At 43.2% G+C, this 27,494-nt stretch overlaps 2 protein-coding genes across 2 annotated transcripts; both read left to right on the top strand.

Moving 5' to 3' along the window:
• The first annotated feature begins 36 nt into the window (after positions 1-36).
• Positions 37-4,524, top strand: DYNLRB1 (dynein light chain roadblock-type 1). The gene is made up of 4 exons (XM_032971128.2): positions 37-176; positions 1,980-2,055; positions 2,807-2,974; positions 3,441-4,524. Exons 1-4 carry the CDS (start codon positions 45-47, stop codon positions 3,482-3,484), a joined length of 420 nt encoding a protein of 139 aa, XP_032827019.2. The 5' UTR covers positions 37-44; the 3' UTR covers positions 3,485-4,524.
• Positions 4,525-8,765: 4,241 nt separating this feature from the next.
• On the top strand, positions 8,766-23,097 carry MAP1LC3A (microtubule associated protein 1 light chain 3 alpha). Its single transcript, XM_032971129.2, has 4 exons — positions 8,766-9,003; positions 12,997-13,052; positions 13,974-14,080; positions 17,501-23,097. The coding sequence occupies exons 1-4, from the start codon at positions 8,964-8,966 to the stop codon at positions 17,664-17,666; spliced, it is 369 nt and encodes a 122-aa protein (XP_032827020.1). The 5' UTR covers positions 8,766-8,963; the 3' UTR covers positions 17,667-23,097.
• Positions 23,098-27,494: the final 4,397 nt, after the last annotated feature.

The raw sequence follows: 27,494 nt of genomic DNA, 5'->3' as shown, positions 1-27,494 counted from the left end.
CAATCGTGCGAGCGGCAACGAAATCTGACGCGGCGAGCTGACCAATGGGGAGACACGTCTCACTGGTGATGCGTGTGCAGCGTGGGAAATGTAATCCATTCGCCCGAACGCCTCGCGTAGCAACCAAGGGAGTGGTTTGTTTAGTCTTCGGTTGTTCGCGTGACAAGGCAACAATGGTTGGTTTATTTCAAACTTTATCACGATTAAAAATGGTGTTTAAGTGTTTATAATGTTTCTGGCTGTACTGGTGGCGTTATGCGTCGCGTAGTTTGTATGTAGAGTCTATTTCATGTTGTGTTGAGTTGAGGCCTTCGCTATCCTTTGCGTAGGCCCCGATGTTGAACCGTCATTTAAATAAGCATTACATGCTTTTTATATTGATAGTACAAGCTTCACGTGTTTTATTAGGTACGATAATGATTAACAGTGGTTATGGTGTTAAAATCAATATATTGTCCTTTCAATTGCGGTTCAGTTTACAGTATTCTATCCCTATGTTGTAAATAATTTAAACTACACTATCAACGTTGATGAGGTAACTCCAAACACAAAAATGCATAATTTTAAAATCGGCCATTTAATACTGAAATGTGATAGTATTACGTACCGTTGTTATGTATAATATGATGTATATACAAGTTGTTTGTCCAATGCAAACACCGGTCTGACACTTACCGCCACACGTTTCCTGGAGGCGGGGAAATACTTAAACCTTTTAGCTCTCATTTAAGAGGTGTGGAGTACGGATGGCATCCATGTAGATTTTTTTAACATGCAATGACGCTTCGTATTCTGTCGTCGATTTACATCGCCCTTGTACAGCAGGTGGCTTAATCCACTGCTAGATGAATGCATCAGCCTCTTGTGTGGGTTGTGTGAACATACTGCTTGTCGGTGTGAGTTGATGACTGGGGGTTCGGGGAGGATCCCAGAACTGGTTCGGATATCAATCGCCACTCGCATTGTGTACCGCGCGGCAGTCCACTAATAACGATACGACTGCGCTTCTCCAGTTAATGGTGTATCACTTTATAACCATAATTATGCACCATAATAATTATATTCTTTGGGTCTTTCGGTTAATGTCACGTAGATAGGTTCAAAGAAAATAACAAAAACTACGACGTTTCGATCGCAACACAAGCGGCCGTCTTCAGGAAAAAAAAGACCCAAAGATTAAGTCACCATAATAATTGTTTACACCAATATATTATTGTTAGGGTTCGACTTAAGTTACGAAGTAAGGTTACGTAGGTTTCTTTTGTGCCAATAGCCGCTTGCGTAAACCATTACGTTTTGAATTTATTTAAAGACAAACTAATTCAATTAATTTGCATTACGAAACATGCTCATAGTCGTTTTCGTGTGTTAGTTACACGAGTGTTAAAAGCTACATGCTCTGAGCTCGTAGCCAGTACAGTAGTTTAGTTAGTATGTCGGTTACTGGGACTACGTGTTGGACAATCAGAAGGAAGTGCAGCAAAATCCATTGTACTGAATTGTACTTTTATGCTACCACGCCTAGCTCCCGGCCTTCAACTCGCACTGACCAGCGTGGTGAAGCATGGTATAATATCACCACGACCTGCATAGTGTAGGCATGAACTCATCCAGCATTCGATTCACGAAAGCATTGTGCTTGTACATCGATTTAAACAAAAAACAGTACAAAAAGGGATTGTGTCGACTTAATTATGGTTATTAGGTAGGATGAGTTTTGTAACTCTCTTTATTAACTAGCATTCTGCCCGTCCCAGGACGGGTGTATTGCATTAAATCTGAAACTTGCAAGCGAAAATCAGACCGCGACGTGATATTCATTGCTTCAATTCGTGTGCAATTTGTAAGGCTGCAGTGACACATACTTATTGAATTTAAAGGTTATAATCCCTTGCTCATCATGGTTACGGTAGCATTACGTTCGGGTGCTATTAGGTACGGCCGTCTAACGATGAATCACGGTTGTCTTTGATACCCAGTCTGAGGTGGAGGAGACTCTGAAGAGGATTCAGACCCACAAGGGGGTGATTGGAACCATCGTGGTGAACGCTGAGGGTGAGCGCCGTGGCACATGCCGGGTCCCAATTGTTCACTGGAACAAGGGCAGTGAATCCAGCGAGGTGTCGTCATAGTGCATACGTGGCCCTTTCTGTCAATCCACAACTGGACGAGGGCCTCCTCGTGCCATGTGGGTTGTGGGGAGTAGCAATAGTAAACGTTTATCTGGAGATGGAAAACAACCCATGAAGACAACATTTGCATGGTTTGTCCTAGGTTAAATCACAAGTTTACTTTAATGTTATACAGGTAAAACAGACCATCCGCAACACAAATATGAAAATACGCTTAAGATGAAATTCCACCAAACATTTGTAGTAAATAAGAATCAGAAATAATTAACCAAATATTAAGTTAGTAATACAAAAACTATAGATTATAAAAATGAAGGAAGTCAATCTAGCGCCTCAGTGAAAATTGACGGTTTTCGAAAGATTCAAGGCACGTGAAGATTAATCGGTTAAAATTCTTATGCTCTCGACATGTGCATCGAATTGTGTGTGGAACAATATATTTTAAAATTATACAGAATTGATGCCGCTTTTTAATGATGGTTGTGACAAGTGAACTAAAACATAAGGTCAAATAAATGATAGTGCAGACAAGACTGAAATTATACAGACGGTACACTTGGGAAAATACAAACAATTACAAACTATGTACTTAGGGGGGGGGGGGGCATTGTATAAAAGTCTTCAACAAAATAAAATGTGGACATTGCCTTGTGTCACCGTCGCCCTCTCTACAGGCATCCCGATCCGCACGACGCTGGACAACTCGACGACGGTGCAGTACGCAGGCCTCATCCACCAGCTGACGATGAAGGCGCGCAGCACGGTGCGAGACATCGACCCGCAGAATGACCTCACCTTTCTGCGCGTGCGCTCCAAGAAGCACGAGATCATGGTGGCGCCCGGTGGGTCTGGGGCGCAGCGACACGGGGGGCCCTGCCGCCCAAAGTTGTGGTGGTGGCCGCAGTCGTAGCGGTGATAGTTTAATGGATTCATAATAACGTTTATTGGCATATTTCTGAAGCTAACTCATGTTGAGCCTTATATAGTGCTTGGATGGGTGACAACCATACATTAATGGGTTGCCACAGGGCTTGGGCGGCAACGTGGTGAGCAGTAAAGGTCGGAGCAGAAAAATACATGGCTGTACGCTACTTCTATGTCAGTCCACCGCTGTGAGGGAGCTACACGAATTGAATTTAAGAAGCTCCCAGAATGTGGAGGAAAATGTGAGACCTGCAAAAATACGTGGTACAACCCGAAAACACGTCAGAGCTATACAGCACAACAGCAAACACACATACACAGTAGTAGTTGATTACAATGTAATTTAAATTTATGTTCCATTGTGTTTCCCCATCGCGAATGCAGACAAGGAGTACCTGCTGATCGTCATCCAGAACCCGAGCGAGTGACATGGCTGTGTGATTTCTGTGTGCACATCACCCACCACGGGGTCCAGCTCCAGCAGAATTCAGTCCAGCTCTTCAGTCCAGAGTTCACCTCCAAACACTCTGTCTTGGGGTTTTACAACAAAATATGCCTGTGTCATCCCGATGGCTGTGGTTAATTCCACTTATATAGTGTGTATTAAAAAATATTAATTTTATTTACAAGTTTTTTCTATTTTGTTGGGCACTAAAAAAATTGACAAAACACATTTGATATATATGTTCATAAAATGTTTTAAAACTGCACAAGGTTCTGATGTAGAAATTAGTGAACATCAATACATCTTGAGCGTGCAGGGTCAACTGAAAAAAAAATGCAACAAAACCCTTTGTTTCAAAATGCAATTTGAAGGCAATCGTTGACTGATATTTTTTCATTAACTACTTGACGTTTATTAAAGCTGGCTTTTACATCAGCATTAAAACTTTCTTTGTTCCAAGAGTGATTGGTCTGAGTTGATCCTTAACCAACCCTATTGTAAGCTAAGTTGTTCTCCCACAGCATCACCCAACCGGCGACAACTAATTTATTTCACACACTACTTATGACTAACCACCTTCATATTAACGAAGTGATTGATACTCTCACTACACTCCTCATACATAGTAATTATGATTTTGTGCACAAAGTGCCACTGTAAATCTTCACAACGTCTTTAGAGCTGTTCCCAGTGACCATCTAATGTTCAATCATCTGGCCCCAGTTTCCCCATTCTTTGGAATTACAAATGTGGGATTCAGAATTTTGGGGTCTAAAATAATCTACAGCCAGTGGCTGGCGATGACTTCCTATTACTTTTCTGCGTCTACTGTTTGTCTGCTCCCTGATATTTCTTAAAACAGGTCTGACTTGGGCTGCTGTCTCATCTATGGTTACATTGCATTTCAGGCTTTTACCTTGCACTGTTATGTTAGATTTGCGTTACCCAAACTCGCAGTAATTCGCTAAATGTCCTTATTTCTGTTTCATTGATGCTGTAATAAAAATGTATGTCACAACGTGATTTTTCTCCATTAGTATTCTTATTCACTAAGTTAATCATCACCTGGCCTCAATTGTCAGAAAGAAAAACTAGCATTCATCGTTAAGTTGTACAAATTTTTTGTTATGTTTTGGAAAATTATTTCATCGTAGGAGGGTTCTGCATGGAGAGATGCATACTTGGAATTATATTGAGATGCAGTCAACATGGAATAGAGAACATGAAGGTTAAGTAAAGTAAGCATACTTGAATAGGACACGTCGCAAGAATGGATTATGGTAAATGATCAAGAATTGTGATGGGAGTGGCATCTAACATGGAGGACATCGAAGAGGATGTCTGCTGAATAAATGGAGTGATCAAAAGGACAATGCGGTGCTTGGTCGATTGTTATATCGCATGTGCCATGGAATAATTGATTAAACCTTGCCGTACTGACTTTAAGGGTTCGTGTACCTGGTTAACTCAATGCCCATTCCCACGTCACGGATTTATAGGAATCGAACTTCTCAAAAGTAGGCGGTTGGCAAAACTGACCACAACATCTGTGGTTAGCTGCGTAGATTCCTTACACCAGTGAGGTAACTTGATAAATATATGACATCATGCATAACAGTCATTGGTGAATAATCATGTAAGAATCTACCAACATAAAATTATGACGATAAAATGTATATCCATACGGTAAGCTAGAACGATATAAAAGACCTTTGTAAACTCGTTGATCGTAAACAGTGGTTTCCAAGAGTAACCAGCGAACAAATGACGTCATGCATGCAGGGCGTCCGGTTGAATGTTTCAATTTCCTTGCAGTTACTTCGCAACTTAGGATGACCTCACAACATGGACAATTCGTTAAAAGATCGACGTTCATTCCTCATTTTTATTTCTCAGAGCCACGTTGGGTCAGGCAAGAAAGGGAGTACGCTCGATTGAAGGAAAATTCGACTGCGCCCTATCAACAACAGGAGCACAAGTCGGCGGTCGGGGAATTCCCGTGCCCGCAAGCACTCCCAATCTAAACACACTTTATTGTTAAGTACTGAGCAATGTACACAACAACAACAACAACAACGACGACGAGAGGTCGTCATCCAGTTGTTTTAAAAATGACCGGACAAACATATAGTACCGTGGTGCGTGCGTCTCTCCAGCCAAATTACGCAGTGATATGAAAATGTTTCCCGCAATGTTGTTCTCGATTGTGCGATGGGTTTCACGAGACATAATAAGGGGCCGTCTATAAATGACGTCACGCACCTGGGGGGGGGGGAAGGGTCAGACATTTGTGACGATGTGTGACGAGGTGGGGGGGTTTGAGAAATGTGACGTCACATCAAAATGCGCAACTTTAAATAAATATAGACAAAACGTTCTACTTAATTAAATAGACGTTTTATTAAATGATTTCTCCTACAACATCAGAGTGCAGCGCCACATTAAATACGCACTACAATGACAATAGTTTAAAAGATTTGAAGCATGTTTTTTATGGAAATATGGGTTTGTGACGTCATATTTTAGGGGGTCTGACTTTTTGTGACGTCGTGTGACGAGGGGGGGAGGTTAAAAATCGTCCAAAATCGCGTGACGTCATTTATGGGCGGCTCCTATGCTAAAAGAAGTTCAACATACATAGAAGGTATTTAAGTAATACTCACCTATCAATCCAATTACCTCGCCACCCACCTACCCATCCTTTCATCTGCCGATTTAGAAGGTATAAACCCACATACCTATCCACCAACCGGACGACGAATGACATAACAATAGCTACCTACTAAGTTATATACCCAATTACCTACCTACTCATCCACCCACGTACAAACCTACTTATCTAACGATATTAATTTGCGTCGTTGTTAAGCATATAAGTAACAAAACAGATACGCAGAGAATACACATATTCACTTACCTGTCCCGCACAAATAGTATGTTTTAGACATCATACACGGCCTTCTGGGAGTGCATCATTTCAGAAGCGTTTGTTCATTTTTTTTTCTGTATTGAACCAAAGTTTGCTGAAATTGTGTGCTGCCTAAAAGGGCCTTTTGGCTGATGAGATGTGTAATAAGTAATATTTAAAAATACTTAAAAACACGCTATAATGAAATGTACCGTACTAGTAATGTCAGAACTCCACGACTCCCAAGAAGTGGCCCCGAAGCTTGCCACAGCGTAAGGCCAATTACAGCCAACGTCAGTTGAGTGTGGACAATTAGACCCAAGCCGAAACATAACATATAAAAAAGATTGTTTGAAAACATGTTTTATTTTAATGATATAATATAGTATTGTCATCAGTATGACATACGTATACCAAGTTTGCAGTCGATACCACATTGGGAAGCGAGTTAAAATTGAGTAACAAGATTTGAGGATTCGACAACAACGACAGTGAGTTAAATAAAAGCGTGTAAAAAAGACTTTTTATGTGAAGGATAGGTAACAGATACAGTATATGAAGGACGCGTATTGTCCGCTTATCTATTTTGTGACTTACATTCTAGACGCAAATTAATATTGTTAGGTCAGGAGATTAGTAAGTATGTAGGAATGTGATAAATTAGTCGGTGGGAATGTTGGTGGGTAGGAAGATGTGTTTCTACGGTCTACCTAGGCATATAGATGGGTAGGTTGGTGGGTAGGGAGCTAATTGGATTGGAAGGTCGATAGGTGGGTGGATAAGTAGGTCATTTGACAGATGTATAGGTAGGTGGGTGGGTAGGTGGGTTTTTAATTTCTCCGTAGACAAAATGTATAGGTAGGTGGTTTGGCAGGTAATTGTATTTCTCGGTGGGTGGGTAGGTGTGTGTTCTACTTTCTTCGTAGGTGGGTAGGTGGGTAAAGTAGGTAGGTGGGTAGTTGAGTAGGTAGGTGAGTGAGTGGGTAGGTGGTTAAGTGAGTGGGTAGGTAGGTGGGTGAGTAGGTGGGTAGGTGAGTAGGTAGGTGGTTAAGTGAGTGAGTATGTAGGTGGGTGAGTAGGTAGGTTAAGTGAGTGAGTAGGTAGGTGGGTGAGTATGTAGGTGTGTAGTTGAGTAGGTAGGTGGATAGTTGAGTAGGTAGGTGGGTAGGTGAGTAGGTAGGTGGGTAGTTGAGTAGGTAGGTGGGTAGTTGAGTAGGTAGGTGGGTAGTTGAGTAGGTAGGTGAGTAGGTAGGTGGTTAAGTGAGTGGGTAGGTAGGTGGGTGAGTAGGTAGGTGGGTAGGTGAGTAGGTAGGTGGTTAAGTGAGTGAGTATGTAGGTGGGTGAGTAGGTAGGTGGTTAAGTGAGTGAGTAGGTAGGTGGGTGAGTATGTAGGTGTGTAGTTGAGTAGGTAGGTGGGTAGGTGAGTAGGTAGGTGGGTAGTTGAGTAGGTAGGTGGGTAGTTGAGTAGGTAGGTAGGTGAGTAGGTAGGTGGGTAGTTGAGTAGGTAGGTGAGTGAGTAGGTAGGTGGTTAAGTGAGTGGGTAGGTAGGTGGGTGAGTAGGTAGGTGGGTAGGCGAGTAGGTAGGTGGTTAAGTGAGTGAGCATGTAGGTGGGTGAGTAGGTAGGTGGTTAAGTGAGTGAGTAGGTAGGTGGGTGAGTATGTAGGTGTGTAGTTGAGTAGGTAGGTGGATAGTTGAGTAGGTAGGTGGGTAGGTGAGTAGGTAGGTGGGTAGTTGAGTAGGTAGGTGGGTAGTTGAGTAGGTAGGTGGGTAGTTGAGTAGGTAGGTGGGTAGTTGAGTAGGTAGGTAGGTGAGTAGGTAGGTGGGTAGTTGAGTAGGTAGGTGAGTGAATAGGTAGGTGGTTAAGTGAGTGGGTAGGTAGGCGGGTGAGTCGGTAGGTGGGTAGGTGAGTAGGTAGGTGGTTAAGTGAGTGAGTATGTAGGTGGGTGAGTAGGTAGGTGGTTAAGTGAGTGAGTAGGTAGGTGGGTGAGTATGTAGGTGTGTAGTTGAGTAGTTAGGTGGATAGTTGAGTAGGTAGGTGGGTAGTTGAGTAGGTAGGTGGGTAGTTGAGTAGGTAGGTGGGTAGTTGAGTAGGTAGGTAGGTGAGTAGGTAGGTAGTTGAGTAGGTGGGTAGTTGAGTAGGTAGGTGGGTAGTTGAGTAGGTAGGTAGGTGGGTAGGTGAGTGGGTGGGCAAGGGAGGTAGTTACCGAACCCAGTTTTCCCTTAACACCACCACATCGCAACGACCGCGTTCAAAATCCCCACCACACCGTGAGCGGTCGGCAAAAACACCGGCGCCCAGCGCCGGGGAACACGTGGCCATGAGGCTGTGGCGATTACGTCATTGTTTGTCGCAGCATGAGGTCACTGTTCGTGTGTTCATGTACAGGGTGGTGGTGGGGGGGGATTTCCTCTCTTCAGCCACAAGCATCGCTACAAGTGTTGCGCGAACGATTCGCTTAGCAAAAAGTGTCCTTTTATTTTAATCAATCCGTATCGCAACCGAACGGGGGCACAACAACATCGACAGGCGTCCGTCTTAAGCGTCCAGCAGTGATGAGTCCCGAAAAGTCTTTCAAGCAACGGAGGTCATTGGGTGAGCTGCTGCTGTTGTTGTTAAACCGTCTCCATTTCTTAACTCAAGCGTTGTTGTTGTTGGAAATGTCATTACTGTGTATTTTAAACACATTGCTGAAAGCATCGTCGCCATTATATATGGAGACAAAGATCTGTTGTTTGTAGCCTTGTATACTGTACTGACCGGTGCTGTTAGCGAGCGCCTATTAAGGACGTTACGGGGGACAAGGAAGAGCGGGGTAATGGTCAACAACACGGGCCCGCAGCATTTGTATCCAAAGTGGCAGCGTGCACGAAGTTGTTTCCTCGTTTAAGGCCGAGTCGACCGAGGGGAGGCCCAGGGCAGGTTCAGATACAGCAGTGCTATGTCGTACAGATGTCCGTGGTCGGGAATCGAACCCAGGTTCAACAATGGTTGTAGTGGAGTCCGATTAGAATCACAAACGAAGATACAACAAAAATGATCCCCCTCCCCTCCTATAGCCGTGTAGACTTGTGTCACGAATACACGGGGCGATGGTACGGCAAGCACCTCGCACGCCTTTGTCTTCCCAGTGCTGATCGCGCATACAACACAGCCCAGGTACAGTGCTACTTTTAATGCTGAGTCGACTTAGGGGAGGCCCAGCTAGAACCGGGATAATACATTGGGCGCCACTGATGGTGACCGGGAATCCAGCTTGACAATTCCGTGTGTATGCCATCAATTGTGAGTTTTAAATGCAGTCAGTGTATGCAATACGGTATATATACACAATGAACAGCATATATACTAAATTTTGATTTAAAGCTTTCGTGACTGCAGTAATTCATATTCTTAGCTCTTTCGGTAAAGTCACGTTGAAGGGAAACGATAAAATAATAAAATATAGCATATATACTGTATTATAAAATTACTTTGTTTACACCATACGTTCAACATTGTCCTTTAGTAGTGGCGTGGGCATGCTTTACATAACTACGTGTGGTGAAGTATGGTCAAACAACGTATCATTCGCCCACTGATGAACTCCACACTTAACCCCTAATGAGGCCCATTGAGCCCAAGGTAAGGACTCATCTTGAAAACAATTCACCGTACTTGAAGATCAATTTGAGACTCTGAGACTTTATTTGGCTAAACAAAAAGCCATTAACTTTTTATTATTATTATAAACACACCACGGCGACCCGTAACTTAACATAACGTTGAAAAGGATCGATGACCCTGCAACATCCTTTGTTTTTATTGTTTTTTAACAGCTATGGACTTTGCCTGCCCGTTAAATCTCACGCCTCCAGTCGTGTGCCAAGACCTTCACAGGCATCACAACATCACGATTCGCTGTAAAATCCCTCCTATCCTAATGATTAACCACTCTTCCAAGTATCCGCGCCCTTTAATTGACCCACGGATCTAACTACGGACGTACTATCTGCGCTTTGATTAATCGTTTTCGCGTTTATGCCCGGATAAAGGGAGTCATTTTCAAGTATCAGAAGACTCATCCTGAAATCCGCGTTTACCCGACAGATACGTTGTTGCTTTGTTCGTCACACGTGGTTTTTAAATATACAATAACTTGTCGTAACGTTGCAGCCTTTTGTATTATTGACTTCTTGTACCATTCCCTGTAGGTAATTCCCCTTACAGATTAACCTTGGCCCATGTCGTGAACCAATTTCAGACGGTTCACGTATCTCCACTGTTTCTCCACTCAACATTTTAGACAACAAATGTTAATAACTGGCGGAATAACAATTAATAAATACAATGGAATATTTAAAAAAAAAATAATATTGTAAAGATATTCGATTACTGTTGTGACCACACCCTAACTTGCTCAGGTAGTAGGCCCAGGAGCCTCTTCCCAGCCCTCCCTTCTCGCCTAGATACCCCAGCCGAAAGAGTCGATTCAAAATCGGTAGGGCGGTCAATGAAAGGTAGTATGGCCTACATTAGCAGGGTGTATAAAATATCAGAAATAAAACTTGGTATCAACATTTTCAAAATGTAATCGATCCAGTCCTGAATTTTACCGTGATCAATATAAATTATCTCTAGTACCCTGGCATTGTTATACAACGAGCATACTGCACGTCTGCCAAGACTGGTTTTATGCAAAACTTGGCAGATACATTTTTTAAAAGCTGTTATTAAAAATAAACCCCGCTTTTAAAAATAAAAAAGTGTGCTCTACCTTGGGCTCCACCTTGGCAAATGAACAATCTTAGTAGCTTCTGTCTAAAAAAAATATATATCTGGCAGACTCTTATCCTCAGCACCCATTCCCTGAGCAGAAGGCAGAACGCACACACTTGTTAAAGTTCCTCCAGTGTTACGAACTCCTTACAATGGAAAATCGCCAAACAAACCTCAAAACATCTGCAGTTAACATTGTGTTGTATTAAATTTACTTTAGTGAACTGATGCAGGATCCTGAATACACACCCGGAATTGCACTGCAATAAAGCATGCGTTCTATTTTGTATATATATTTTTCATAATGTCCTAGTCAATACCATGCATATTTACATTGAGAAATTGTTGCCAGGAAAACTTAAAAGGTCATTAGATCCCGTGACAAAATTGCTACGTTGGCAATGCTGAGATTCTCCCGCAGGCAGATAATACAGCGTACTACGTACTGTACCGTGTTGTATACTCTGTCTGAGTATCCCTGTATACTCTGATAACATGCACATGTTGTGCTACCAGGTTTGTATTGTGGCAGTGCTGTTTTTCAATCGGACGATCATGAGTTTTTAAATCGGAGTTTGTTCAGCCAATCATCGCTTTTGGGGTGGATTTAATGGAAGCCCTTTTTAACAGCTTTCCCGATGGGTGAAGATTCTATAACAGGAGGAAATGAGCAATGGCCAGAGCTCGCTTGTAAAAATACACAATGACTACTTAGACATGTAGCATACAATTAGGTGATGTTCATTGATTCATACAATTACAGTATATATGCATCAATTCTTAAATTGTTAAAATTGTTGACTTAATTTTACAAACTGGATTTGAGGTTTTCGTGACTGCAGGGGTCCATACTCTTTGGTTCTTTCGGTAAAGTCACGTAGATATAAAACAAAATAAATTAAATCACGACGTTTCGGGCGCAACACAAGCATCCGTCATCAGGTGGAACAGCCACAGCTGTGTATCCCCTTGTTGCAAGCAGCTCTTTTGCCCGCCTCGGCAGTTGTTTCTTGCAGTGGCTGTTCCACCTGATGACGGACGCTTGTGTTGCGCCCGAAACGTCGTGATTTAATTTATTTTGTTTTATATCTACGTGACTTTACCGAAAGGACCAAAGAGTAATTTTACAAATTCTATGAAAATGGTATCCTAATGTTGCATTTTGGGAGCGAAAAGGAAGAATTGACCTATGGATAACAAGGCTGGCCTGTTATCCCGTGCCAACCACATTGAAGTGAATTTTGATTTAAAGCTTTCGTGACTGCAGGGATTCATATTGTTGGTTCTTTCGGTAAAGTCACGTAGAAGGGAAACAATAATAAAAATATAAAACAATGAAATTCTCACGACGTTTCGACTGCAACACAAGCAATCATCAAGCAGTCGAAACGTCGTGAGAATTTAATTGTTTTATATTTGTATTATTTTATTGGTTCCCTTCTACGTGACTTTACCGAAAGAACCAAGAATACACATTGAAGTGATTTGCAAGTTAAGTTTGACCCGGACAGTACGGGTATTGGCATCTGAGTGGGGTGCCAGGAATTGATTTGTACTGAGATGTGGTGGTTTTGTGTTGAACTTTAAACTTATGTTTGTGTATAGTTTTCATTGACCTAGGTTATATCTGAAATTGGTCTGTGGAAAAGGCAGTACCCCTTTTTCCACAGATGCTAAAATCTATATTTTTATCCATGTTATTAATGGCTATAATAAAGTGTTTACGTATGTCTATTCTTTTCCACCATCAGCTTCAACACAGCTAAGAAGAGTTCCATTGTCCTTCGAAATCCAAAACTAACTCTGAAAATGTGTTTTTTAATCATGCAGTGGAGAGACAGAGAGATGTGGAGCAAATTCGGTCACAGCATCCCAACAAAATTCCAGTGAGTATCATTTTTACCAATTTGGGATAAATTTGTATTCTGTATGTACGTTTTTGAGAGATGTGGAGCAAATTCGGTCACAGCATCCCAACAAAATTCCAGTGAGTATCATTTTTACCAATTTGGGATAAATTTGTATTCTGTATGTACGTTTTTAAAATGTATGTATTTTCGTCTATTTAGAAATTAGGAAGTATTGACATGTGGTCACATAAGACGTAGAATTACGCTTAACAGGCTTTACACTTGGTTTATGATCTCCAGTATACGAGGGATGGACATATTTGCATGAGCATAACTTAGCTGAACAGATTATACCTAAACTCTACGTCATTTAGAATTCTAATTTATAATTCATTTGACAAATTAACATATCTTAAATTTAATACAGAATTTGTGAGAACACAGCTGGGTGTTGGCTTTGTTGAGGTTCTCCTTCAAAGGATTTAATTTCGTAAATTGGCTCACGGCCCCCAGCAAATGTGAGCATCACTTCATGCTTGTTTGAACATGGAGACATATGATGTTTTTGTACTTATACTGGACAAACTAACTAAGCGAGCCTCATTCGCTAGATGAGATGCAATGGTGGTGTCCTGTGTATATTTGAACGTACATTTGGAGAGGTAGCGTAGTGGTTACCGCACTGTGCTACGCACCCTGCGACCTGAGTTTATTTCCCATCCACGGCCAAAATCAGTGGAATTGATCTGAACCAGTCCCAGGCCTCCCTGTGTTCACAAGTACCTTGTGCAGTGTGCAAACATCGGAACTGGGGAGACAAAGGTTGCCGACCGTGGTACTGGCTATATCACCTTTCCCGCCATACCAGCTTTCATAGGTGTTTGCTGAACAGGGCTTGCCCCCAGCACTTTCTACAGCTATACAGAGAATCTTTATCTTTGTGGTTTGTGCATGCAGGTGATAATAGAGAGGTACCGTGGAGAGAAGCAGCTGCCAATGCTGGACAAGACAAAATTCCTCGTCCCTGACCATGTGAACATCAGTGAGCTCGTCAAGATTCTCCGGTAGGTCCTTCAACAAGGGTAGCTATTTCAAACATCATGATCATTAATCACCATCATGAAGAAAGTAGTTGGGTCCAGAGCTGGCACGTCTATCTAACAACTTAAGAGGTGTACATGTAATAATACAAGTATAATAATAATGGTATTTGTTTCTCTAGGCAAGCCTCACTGAGTCTCAGGTCTTTTTCAGCAAGGTCCTGCATTGAAGGGATCTTAGAAGTAGTTCTGTAATATTCGCTACTAACACGAATGTTTGCACGGCGCTGCAAATTATTCGAATGGATTTTTCTCAGGACAGTGAAAGCATAATTGGGATAAAATTGCGGGAAAAGGTTTATTTTAATGTTAAGAAGAGGAAGGTTCTGCATTGGGATGTTTTGCCAGTTACATTTATAAGTGTTTGGCCTGTGTGTCAGGGAGCATCAAAGTAAAGTAGCATTTTAATGCCCACCACGTAACCTCGCAGACCCGATGATAACACTGTGTAACAAATTTGTATTTATTTTTTGTTCCTGGGCAGTAAGTGTTATTTACTAATTGCTTATGCCTCAAAAGTATAGAAAATGGCTATTATTCCCCACAAACTTTGCTTTTGTGACCAGGCCAGTGATATTTTGAAATGTACCTATTTTCAATGAGAAAACGGGTGAATTTGTGTCTTTTCGTTCACGTAAGTCAGAGAAAAACAACATATGAATGAAAATTAACATGTATTTATACTAAAGTAATACAAAAATACGACAAAAGATTTAGAAGTGAGTAGTTTTTCGAGATTGTTCCTCCCCACAGAGAACTCGGTCCGCTGTGGCCAGTCCCCCCTGTGGTAGTGCGCCTTGGTGTCTAAATATTTTACTAAGGAACACAAATTGTGTTACATCGTGTAATTTGTGCAAGGTGGTCACCCATCCAGGTGTGAGACTCAAGCCTGCTTAGCTTAAAAAAATCTAACGAAATCTGGCACATTTCTGGTGATTTGACCATAGGCCACAGGACTCTAAAACAATTCAATGCAAAGCCAACGTCCATATCAGTGTTGGGCGTCCTCATTTTGTCAGCAGTCCTGATGGAAATTCCCCATTCCCGTGGTGGAGGTAAGTTTATACATAGGACAGCCACGGTTATGTGTTCAAATGTTGGCTGGGCCAAAATACTCTTGTCAGATATCTCATATGTCGTAGCCAGCTGTGTTGGCTTTCACAGTCTGACTTAATGTGTAGCGAAGTGGAAATCGAAGCCTTGTAAAATATTTATCATCAACCTCTAACCCTCGTATGGTGAGGCTTGGCCTGCAAGAGCTGATAAGTTTGCTCTGTGTGCAACGCTGGGCTTGAGTGTTCCCTTAAAGGCGTAAACCCAGATCAATATCATCCCATCTGTGCAGAACTACCAAATCCATGCTCTGGATGTGGCTCATCAAATTGACTAAGACAGTCCAATAAGTGAGCTTCGGCCTGGTGTGTAAAATACGGCTCTTGATCGTACTGTACAAACGATATGCTCATTAATAGCATTGGATAAACATTTCATAGGATGCTGCTGAAACTGAGTCATACTCTGAGGCTCTCCTTGGTATGTAGCATATTATTGTTATCATTGTTAAGGTCCATATTGTCATCAGCAATGTAATTATCAATATTATATTTTATCATCTGCAGATTTACTATCATCGTTACTATGAAAGCAATTTTTTTTCAAAATATGAATGTTTCTGAATAAATAAAGGGCAAATATGTTCAGTAGTTTTTTTTATTCAACATAACAGCTGTTGTGGTTTTATATCAGCTTGGAATTATATTTGTTTTGCTTGTTAATTTATTAATAACATGTTGTATCCCATTGCACATCAGTTTTGTCTGTAACAAAATTACCACGAGTGTGCTCGATCTTATCGGATCACATACACTTAGCAGGGTTGAGCCTGGATAGTGCTTGGATGCATTCCCACCATGCACGTTAGATTGTCATAGGCGGCTGTGGGGATTTCAGGGTGTTCAGCAAGGTCTTTTATGTTCCCTGGCTTTACTAACTCATACTGAGCAGCATAAGCGTGGTCACATCACCCCAAAGTCCCGCATGGCGTAGGAATCCATTTGTCCATCAATGTGTTGACAAAGGGCTGGAAATGTATTTACCTGAAACTAGGATTACCGATACAAATAATTTCATTGGTTGCATTTCTGATATTATCATGCATATTCGTATCACTAGTCTTGGTGGTACTAGTATCAGATGCGATATCTGCAGCCACTGGTGGAGCCAGTGGGGGGGGTGGCACGTGCACCCCCAATGGTCCGATTGAAATCCCTAATTTCGATCGGATCATTGGGGTTTATTAGTAATAAATCGGCCTTTTGCGACAATAGTCTAAGTCAATAATTGGCAATATGTAACGGCAAAGCAGTTATAAGTGACTTGCGGAATTGTGCGCAGTTGCGTATACAGTACACGACTTCCCTGAAGGCATCAACACCTTCAGCGAGCGCGATGCCGATCACACAACGCGGTTCGAATTCGACCCTCGATCGATGGCTGCGCCATCGCCGCACATGCGTCGAATAAAAAGCAAGGGACAAGTCCTTACTAACAACTCCTATCATTTTTCATTGCTGGAGGGGTTGCCCCTCCTACCTGAAAATCCTGGCTCCACCATTGTCTGCAGCTATTGTCTACCTTTGTTTCAGAGTGAAGCTGTGTTAGCAAAATAATGCCAATTTTGTTTTATCCAGGAAAGCCTCACTGCTTCTCAAGACTTTTGTTTAAGAGGGTCCTGCTACATTGCAATTTTTGGCCAGTACCACTAATGAGTGTCATGTCGGAGGAAACTGGAGTACTGGAGAAAAACTACCCTGAAGAGGGATAGCATTTAAAGCTCTAAGAATAAAGATGTATTAATCAATTTACGTATTTCTTTATACTGGCCACCTCACATCCTAAGCCTATTATGCCTGGTATTTCCAGATAGTCTCCCATTCGCTTACAAACTAGGCTCGTGGCTACTTAACTTTAGGGATCCAATGAAGTTGTGTGCGTTTCGGATGAGTGTGTCGACGGAATGATAAGAGCATATCTAGTTCCGTGTGTGTTCGTGCGTGTCTGTGTGTGTCTCTACATGTGGTAGGTGCTGTCTACACAGCGGTTAGCGCGCTAAGCTATGAACCCGGCCACCCGAGTTCGATTTCCATTCACAGCCAACACCAGTGACGATTATTTGAACAGGTCCTGGGCCTCCCCAATGTCGACTCGGCCTCAAATGAGTACCTATTGCGGTGTGTTCATATCTACGCTTGGGAGACAAAGGCGGCCGGGCTTGGTGCTGGCCACCCACTCCCTCGTGTGCCGTGCCAGCCTTCACACGTGCTCGCTAACAGCACTTGCCCCAAAAGTCTGTTAATGCCATACGGGGGATCTTTGTCTTTGTAGGCGCCGTCTGCAGCTCAGCCCGAACCAGGCCTTCTTCCTGCTGGTGAATCAGCGCTCCATGGTGAGCGTGGCTGTGCCCATATCCCAGGTTTACGAGCAGGAGAAGGATGAGGACGGCTTCCTCTACATGGTCTACGCCTCTCAAGAGACATTCGGCAGTGTCTAAAATACGCTCAGCACCCCCCCCACCCCACCAAATAAACACCCAGACCCTCGCGGCCGTCGGACACTCACAATGATCACCGCCACCACCACCGCCAGCACGCACTCTCAGTTCCACTCTGATGCTGTCGTACATGGGCAGAGCTGTGTAGAGTAGAGTTGCCATCTGTGTGGAAATCGACTGTTGTAGAATAGGGTTATCTTTTGTCTAGATTTTACCTTTAATAATAAGGAACCTGATCGTTATAAAATAGTGACACCATCTATCTCTGTTTTAGCCGAACATGTGTACATGTTGTAGAAATGTAAACATCTCGTATAATATGATACCAATAGTATTTCCAAGGTTTCTAGTCTGGGCAGTGGCATCATAACCATTTTACCTTTTTTTGCGCATTGCACTTCTCCAGTACTTATTTACCACCACAGCCCTTGGCTGTTATGAGGGCCGTAGAAAGAGAGGGAGGCAGGTGGATACAGTTAGCCTGGAGCCTCAGATCCGAAGGGATCTCAGAATGAGAGAGGGAGGGGGACTTAATGACATTTTGCCCTATGCCTCCAAGAACACTCTGGTAGCCTTGCCCATTTATCCAGTTCTGGCAAAAACAATTTAAGAACCTTGCTGGATCCTCATTGTGCCCAGTCCCATCCCCACAAAGTTGCGTGATCTCACCCTACCGTCATCCTCGCTCTCTCACACCATGCTCTTCTCCCTACCCCCTTACGGCATTGCGGCCAAGCCAGGGAGGGGAGCACGTTTGCTGGGTAGAAATTTTGGTGAGGAGGGGTTAGGATGGGGTGGTGGTGAGAAGTTGGTACTATAGTTGGGAAAACAAATTTAAGCAAGGTTTAATGGGAAAGTAAGTTCGGTAAAATTAAGTTACGCAAAAAGATTATGCATTGGGCTGCGAGTGGTGGTCAAGAGAGTGCCGATGATGATGCCACCGCCAACACATTTCAGTTTCTCAATCCCCATCTGCGTGCGTTATCACCCAAGGCTGGAAAATTCGAGGTGGACTTTTGTTGCCTCAATTTTGAAACTACATCCACTGGCGGAGTCAATGGTGGGGTGGCACGTGCCCTCCCAATGATCCGATCGAAATCCCTAATTTCATCGGATCATTGGGGTTTATGAGTAATAAATTGGCATTTTGTGACCCCCACTGCCACTGTGTAGCATATTATGTGCCAGGGAGATGATAGGACAATAGACTTGAGTCCATAATTGGCAATAAGTAACGGCAAAACAGTTATAAGTGACTCAGAATTGTGCGCAGTTGCGTATACAGTACACAACTTCCCAGAAGGCATTCACCTTCAGCGAGTGCGATGCCGATCACACAACGCGGTTCGAATTCGACCCTTGATCGATGGCTGCACCATCGCCGCACACGCGTCAAATAAAAAGCAAGGGACAAGTCCTTACTAACAACTATAATTTTTCATTGCTGGAGGGGTGGGCCCCCCTACCTGAAAATCCCTGCGCTCCGCCACTGGAGAGGAGCTGGACAGTCAAAAATGTACGAGAATTAAACGTATGAATGCTTACACTTGGAAGAACAATTTTAGAAGATTAAACAAAGTTGCAGTGCTTATCATTTTTAACTAAACCTTAACATCACGTCATACAATTAGTAGGTAAAGGAGATGGTTTGATAATATAACTGTCTGCTTTGATCGCAAGCTAGATAGTTGCAGTCCAGGAGAATATTAATCCGACTGCGTAAAGTTTTGTTGTATCTGTCTCCAATGTGTTTTGGTTTGTACTGCGTGTTCGGCAATGTTCGATTCATGTACTTCTTCAGGTTATGAATCTTAGATCCGAATCCTGAAGAAGCTTCCAGAAAGTAGAGTGAAACGTTGGACAAAATGCCGGACAACCTGAAAGCACATTTGAGGGATCATTAACCTACTGCACAATAAGTATAGGCCAAAATAGTGTCCTATAACACACACATAATACACAGGTTCACTTTTTAGTCCATCAGCTTTTGAGCCTTTTGGAGAAATGTTTTCCAACAAAGCAACAGCATGCCTGATGATATTGGCAAGAGCCCTCCCTGATCACCATGGGGCCCATTCAGCACCCAGACATCAAAACTGTATAAAACAGATCTGTTCCCAATTATTGCTATAAAACCCATATTCTGCCAAAACAGCACATCGTAACTTGGTACAAATCACACGGTCAGACGCTGACACAATTACGCTCCAAGGCATCGTGGTGAAAACTTTCAAACGTGTTAAACGCATGTTCTGCATACCCAGTGACATTTTAAAAGCTGGTTGGCTGCAGTGAACTTGCAGGCTAACAAAAGGATATTGCAATGTTTGGTGTAATTTTTGCAAGATGCCTGCAGCTTGTTGCACATAACAGCGTGCAGCTGTGTTTACGGTTTATTTTTCACATGGCGATCGTGCAGCCACTAAGCATACATTTACTTGCTTTGTGTCAGTCCACTTTCTCAAAGAGGGTCTCCCCGCACCTGTGGGGAAGGCTGGTCAGTGCCAGTTAATGAAGGACCGGAGCCTGGATGTGGGAGCCTTCGAATGATATCAATCCTTGCTGCCAACCGTGCAGCCCCCCAGCCCACACAACAACAACAACCTCTTGGGCTCGGCGGTCACCCATCCAGATTCTATGTCGAGTCAACCCCTGATGGGATCAAGTGCGTTCTCTCTGTGATTTGGTCATGGGTAATATGTGGGAACGTTTAGGTTCTTGAATTTACTACACCCACACTAACATCGATTTATAGGACTCAAGCACATTACGTGCACTGTATGCGTTTCCAATTTCACCTTTAACTATTCAGCAGATGTGTAAACATATACCCCAAAAATATTAATTTTAGTTATGTATTTCCTTTTCCTATGTGTTGAATGATTAATATATACTGTATACTGTAGTTCTCAAGTTGTGTGCAGGCTTGATATGTTTACATCGGGTTGCCACCCTTGAGGTGAACACAATCTGGACTATATGGGTGATCGGTGTTGTACAGTAGCACTGCAATCATCACATATTTGCTTAAAGACAGTGACATCAAATAAGGCAAGATATGTTAAAGAGTCCGAAAGTTGTAAACATTCTTGCAACCGCATGGATTATGCACCGCTTTCCGAACATGCATGTCTTTGGAAGTATTTAATTAGCGGTACAGAAGCTGATGGGCAGTCGTCGGGGGTAAAACTCGTTTGAATGTTTGCAAATGCTGTTGTTTTTTTGCCTCTGATTTGTGTAAATGTTTTGGGAAGAAAAAAACATCCATTTGATCAATGTGGCCGGTTTTAAATTAGGTGAGTCTTCGATTGCAACGCGACTTTATACTCCAGTGTGGTTTATACAGGGTGTTATAAAATGATGGACCCGATTTGAAATCGCTGTATCTCTGCAATCACGAACCGCCCATGAATGAAACTCTAACCACTTGAAAGGGCGGGGCATATAGAGGGCAGGGCATAGTTTTAAATGATTACCGCTCGATGCCTCTCCCAGCGCACAAACAGCCCCTAGCCTCAGTCGTTCGCAAGACGGTGACCCCACCGCAACACAAGGGGCGTTTTGCGTTCTGCAGTTCGGCAAGACTGAATCCGTAATTGCGGTGCGGCGTGCGTTTCAACGGCGTTTTGGCATTGATCTGCCAATGTCAAAGAGCATTCGTCGTTGGTAGCGACAATTTGAGGACACGGGCTGCTGTTAATGTAAGGGGAAGAGCACTGGGCGACCACGCACCTCAGAGGGAAACGTGGGAAGAGAGGCGTTTGGGACGAATTCAACTATCGTCTCGATGTTGTCTGTACAGCAGGTGGAGGGCACATAGAGCATTTATAAAATGGTTAGTAAAACTTGATAAATCATTAAACCGTTTGTAACGTTTTGTGTAATTGTAACATGTTGCCATCGTGAAATATACTGCTTTGAAATTTCGTCCATCATTTTCAAACACCCTGTATATTGGATCATCTTTACGATAGACGTACTGCTCCCGCCCGGTTATGGATGGATGGATGGACAGCGATTGCATAATTATATATGCTTCCAAGCACTTTGGTTCTTATTTACCTACGTGACTTTACCGAAAGAACCAAAGAGTATGGATTCCTGCAGTCACGAAAGCTTAAAATCAAGATTGAATGCTTCCAAGCTTAATTGAAACGCATTATAAAGAGAATAGCGTTGAGCAGACCCAGCTGAAATATGTTTCTGGCCATACTAATTAAGTATGGGTGGCAACCCTATGTGGCCCCGTGAGAGAACGAGATAAATGACATTGGTTGGTTGGACTTTCGAGCGATGCAACCGTGTGAGAACAGAGTGACAATTTGACTCACAAAATGTGTGGTGAATATTTGTCGTCAAAGTGTTTTAGTGTGGCAAGCGATTGCAACGAGTGCAGGACGGACATCATCGAACGTGATGGTGACTACGACTACCACCAAAGACCAACTCGTGACCATGACGACGAGACGAAATTAACTTTGCTTGAATGAAAACGCAGACGAAAATTATTTATGAATGAAGAAGACAAAGCATGGTAATTAGATATACAGCTTTCCCTCTCTGTATGCGGGTTAGGTTTGTGCGATTTCGCTGTACAGAATGCGGTTTGAATCCAATCACATGCGGTCGGACGTTAGGCAATGTGCGTAGTATATGCGCAACTTGGCAGGCAGCTATCAAGTGCGCTTTTTGCTCTGTGCGCCCATTTTGGAATACATCTTCTGCATAAAGCGAGAGAACCATGTATATGTATCGATTCTTTTACCAAGTTAACTGATTGGCTGACCTAATAATATTAGGGTGTAAAATTATGCGGTAACTGACATCAATCTTTATTAAATAACTGCACCAAATGTTCGACTGCTTTAGTCCGAATCGGGCGTGGAGTCGTTATGTTCCATTCTGTTCTGCTCTGGGTGACCACAGTAGAGATGTTTTCATTCGTGCATCAAGAATCCTCATTTGTTTCGGGTTGTGTGGATGCGGTTTTGGGGTTGCCCGCCCGCAAGCTGCTTCCGCACAAACCATGGCAGATGTGCGCACTCGATGCTCCAATGGAAATTTAAGGGAATGACTGGATGAAATCCACAGACTTAAGACTTCAAAATGTCACGTCATCGACTGGACTAATATAAAACATGCCGATTACATTAATACTGTACCGATAGCAACACGTGGAGTTTTATCAACTCCCAAGATTACAACAAAGCTGGTTTCATCCCATGTTATGCTTCGCGTGGTGTTACACACGTAAGTAATGCGTAGCAAAGCACTGCTACCCAGTCTCATACTCGCACGTCGTGTCAAAATGTCTCGGATGATGTGTTGCAAGACGAGTTGTGTTCGTGAACGTGTGGATTATTTCGTTTTTGAGAGATATTCGCTTGTGTGACTACAAAATAAATACGCTCGGTTTTTGTTTTGCCAAAAACAGTCTTGTGTTTTTTTGTCTTGTAACTTCGACACAACATTCATGATATCCCTGGGTGCTCTTGTGGTATGGTAAATAGAACAACTGCCTCGTTAATGTTTTTTGTTGCTAATGTAGAAATTACGCAATGACATCACGTGTGCAGTGCAGTCCCTAAACCAGGGGTCGGCAATCCGCGGCTCCGCATCTGCGAGCGGCTCTGTCGAGACTGCTTTGTGGCATTATTCACTTGCATTGCTGCTCTTGAGATATATATTTTTTGCTGCTCTTGAAATAGATACATTTTTGTACAGAATTCAAAAATATGGCTCTTGTTATTTTGGTTGACGACCCCTGCCCTATACCATGTGGAACACCACGACATCATCTCGCAGTGGCTGAGTGGGTAGACTGAGTGGCCGTGGGTCGAGTCCAGATTTCAATTTACCCTCTTTTTTTATTAATTCAATCATACAAATAAGGAAAACTGTAAAGTTTTTGATATGTTAATAAGTAAATTCTCAATAATGTGAAAACAATTATTTATTAACCATAACATGAATATAACCCAACAGGCCCTGGTGCTGTAGTGGATAGCATGGCTGCCTCTGAAGCTGGTGACCCGGGTTTCAAATTCCAGACTTTTTTTTCCAATTTACAAATCACAACGATATCACTGTTTCTGTATACAGCTATGTGTGCGCAGTGCAATCACCAAACTATGTGAATCCCATTATATCTGCGTTCGGACACGGTGGCTCATGAGCAATGAGAGCCAATCCTGGAGTGCAGAGATGCAAGGTTTGAATCCCCGCCAGAGACATATACGGGGCAAGGCGCAAGATAGACTGGAAATGCACGGGATGGCAAGTGCAGTGCAGCTGGAGATGCGGAGAAGAGATGAGAACCCCAGGTGTGGAGATGGCCGAGACTTGGACCAGATGTGAAAGAGACGGATGTGTTTTACAAATGGATATTCCGTGCATAAAGAAGACAGCGTGGAAGTTGGTTATGTGGCAAGTGTGCGCAGGAGGAGGTGGCACCACTCGCAAGGAGTGGAGGAAATCCAGAGACTTTGGACATGTGGAGACGAGAAGAGAGGAAAGAAGTGAATCTTTGTTTATCTAATAAAGGTGTGGCCACTAAGGGGCGCTCTTCTACCACTAGGGAGCGCTGTTATTGAATAACCAGTCAATATTTTTTTGGGGAAATAAGCTTAAAACAGGGTTTTCAACAGATTGAAGCTGTAAGCCATAGTTTTATGTAAAATCGCAGTGAAATCTGCCAGTAAAACAAAAAGTTATGCTAAAATGGTATTACAGTAAATTTCTACCACCAAGGTGACTCCGGTTTCCTGGAATGTGGCATTGAAATGCTGTCTGTGACAAAACATTTTTTTACAACAATATGACCAACAACACAATTTATATGAAATAAATAACGTTAAATATTACTATATGAATCGTATCTACAGTTAAGTATAGTTAAATAACTCCTATAACCACACAGACTGTAAAGGCTGCGGATTGAAGAAAATGGCTGTATATGTACAAAGACTAAGCAGTAAAAGGGTTCAAACGAAGTGGAACATTACCAAACGAAAGATATCCAGGTGTGCAATGTTTTCAACCCATTAAGAGCTCCTGCTAACGTTTTTTTTACTGCAAAATAAATTAGTAAAATATAACGTGAGCAAAAAAAACATGGTGTCTAACAGGCAACACGTGACTTTAATTGTGACACCCCAGGGAGTAGCAGTCGCAGGATGGGGTAGAGAGAAGATATTCGTTTTACGGGAGGAATGGAATATGATTGTTGTTATCTGCAGTGGGAGTTTGTTCCAGTGTAGGGGAGCAAGCTGGGGAAAGGAGTGAGAGAGTGAGACTGGGCGCAGGGCGAGGGAGGCACAGAGAAAAACAGGTGGAGACTGGGAGCGAAGAGGATTGGATAGGACAGAGTAGTACGAGATGAGAGAAACCATAAAAGCAGGGGCAAAGAGACCACGGAGGGATTTATAAAAGAGAGCGAGACATGTAAACGGACAGCGATGGTAGAGACAGGGAGCCAGTGGAGTTGAGAAAGTCGAGCAGAGGTGTGGGAATTGTGATGGGAGGTTAAAAATGATCCGGGCTCGGGCATGTTGTATCTGTTGTTGGAAAGGAGTTAAGGTGTAGGCAGGAAGGCTGAGAAGAAGGTTGCAGTCGTCTAGATGAGTGAGCACGAGGGAGTGAATCGGGAGTTTAACAGCAGAGAGAGAGAGATGAAGGGACGGATTTTGCGGTATGTTGAATGTGACAGCGGCGAGTGCGGGCAGTGGCAGAGCTGTGGTTGGAGAGAGAGGAGTTGAAGATGACCCAGAGGTTGCGAGGCAGAGGAGACAGGAGTGAGGAAGAATGGAGGGAATGAGATGGTAGGACTGGTTGGTGCGAGTGTTGCCCTTTAGCGGCACGGGACAGGCAAGCGCCTGAGTAGAGAGCGAGTGGTTGGATCCCTGAAACTTGGCGCCCAGTGTCACACCGGCTGTGTCGATCAACCTTGACAGCCGTGGGTCACTTGACTGGGTTGGAAAAAAAACCCCTGGCTGTCGTCACCCGGGACTGGCTTTTCATACAAGATTCACTCGCTCGCGACAGGCGGGGAAGTCACCGCAGCGTGTGGGGCTGCGTGGCTGTCAACGGGGAGGTTAAAGACCCTGGGAACATTGGCACTGACGAATTCGGAGTCCGAAAACAGACGGGGACGGTGATGTGAGTTTTCCCAGGCAGCCTTCCCCGCCGCCACCGCTGCTGCTGCTGCTGCCACCATTCCAGAAGACCGCCGGCGAACAGAGTGGAACAACGCGGACGGACCAGGATCAACCGCGGTCTCATTCGAGACCCAATCATCGCAACTCCTGGCTTTGACATTTCTCCTCGAAGACGCTGGAGCGGATGTGTGGTACAGTATTATACTGATGTGAAGCCTACCCATTAGCGTTTTGTTCCGTACCAGTTTGTGTGTTCGCCGACCACTATATTCGCTGGTCATTGGCTCACCTGCTACATTTGCACATTGAACGTGGCTCGGCTTTACTCCGACTTCATTGCATTTTCAGCGTGATCTACCTTCTCGACTTTCCCTGTCCCCCTCTCTTAATGCTACACCAGATTTTGACTCTTCTCCACCATACTCTTCACTCCAATGTACCCCCCCCCCTCCTGTCACAGAATCATGTTCTCTTTTACATAACCCCTCGCCCCATTACCATATCTCCTTGTTTCCCCAATATTCCTTTCCTCTTAAGATCTCACGTCCCTTACTTGTATGTATGTTGAACTTCTTTCGCGCCGTACGTAGACTACCGTGCTAATCGGAGGTACTGAAAAATAACGAACTAAATTTAAAAAAAGCAGCGCATGAAGCAAGGTAACAATCGTTGCCACCGCAGTTTAGTTTTGTACTCCAACTTAACCAGCGCAGCAGCAGTGGATTGTGTGCGTTACAAAATTGGCTCGTCACTCTGGGACTTCAATAAGTATTCTTTAGTCCTTTCGGTAAAGTCATGTAGGTATAAAATAAAAAATAAATTAAATCACGACGTTTCGGGCGCAACACAAGCGTCCATCATCAGGCGGGACAACAACATCAAGAAACAAGTGCCTGTGTTTAACACGTAGGCTTTCGCGACCAATATTATTCATAATAAAGGTTTTTGGGTTAGATCGCGTTATTTATAAATGTGTCGTAACCCTCCACCACCCGACACGGCCAAATAGTAAAAAATGTGTCACGTTTACAAAGGACAAATAGCTCACTACTTTAGCCCACCGGTGTGTTGAAGAGTGAATCAACATCATTTAAAATTCGAGTACGACGTTTCGCTGGTAATTACACCCAGCAGCATCGGGCAATTCGCCAGAATGGTAAAGCCCTCACTTGCTCCCGGTCTTAAATAGAGCAGCATGGTGACGTCTGTGTTGTGTCCGAAACGTCGTGATTATTTTTTTTTTATTTTATACCTACGCGACTTTACCGAAAGAACCAAGCAGTCACGAAGACTTCAAATCGTGTTTTTCAGCTCTTAGGATTTCTCAGACAGAATCAAATACAATTTAGATTTATTGAGCGCCTTCACTCGAGGCGCTTGACGTAGCCTACAAAACGGTGACGCAGAATGGATTGATGTGGTTGACAGGGGCGTGCTACAAGGATTGAGGAGTGAATGACAGCGATAGAGGAGTTCTTAGGGATCACGAAAGTTCGATAGAGGAGGAACAGGAAGGCGTGGAGGTGCAAGTGGAGGAACGAGGATGGGCGATATGAAAGAGGTGGGCTTTAAAAGCGAAACGGTGCTGCTTTTAAATTTTGACTTAAAACTTTCGTGACGGCAGGAATTAATATTCTTTGTTCTTTCTATAAAGTCACGCAGATCGAAAAAA

This window comes from Petromyzon marinus, chromosome 45 (genome assembly GCF_048934315.1).
Source record: "Petromyzon marinus isolate PM22_M1 ecotype Great Lakes invasive population chromosome 45, UKy_Petmar_22M1.pri1.0, whole genome shotgun sequence".
Classification (NCBI taxonomy): domain Eukaryota; kingdom Metazoa; phylum Chordata; class Hyperoartia; order Petromyzontiformes; family Petromyzontidae; genus Petromyzon; species Petromyzon marinus.
Note: the sequence above shows the minus strand (reverse complement) of the source record. Positions and strands in the feature narration are given on the sequence as shown.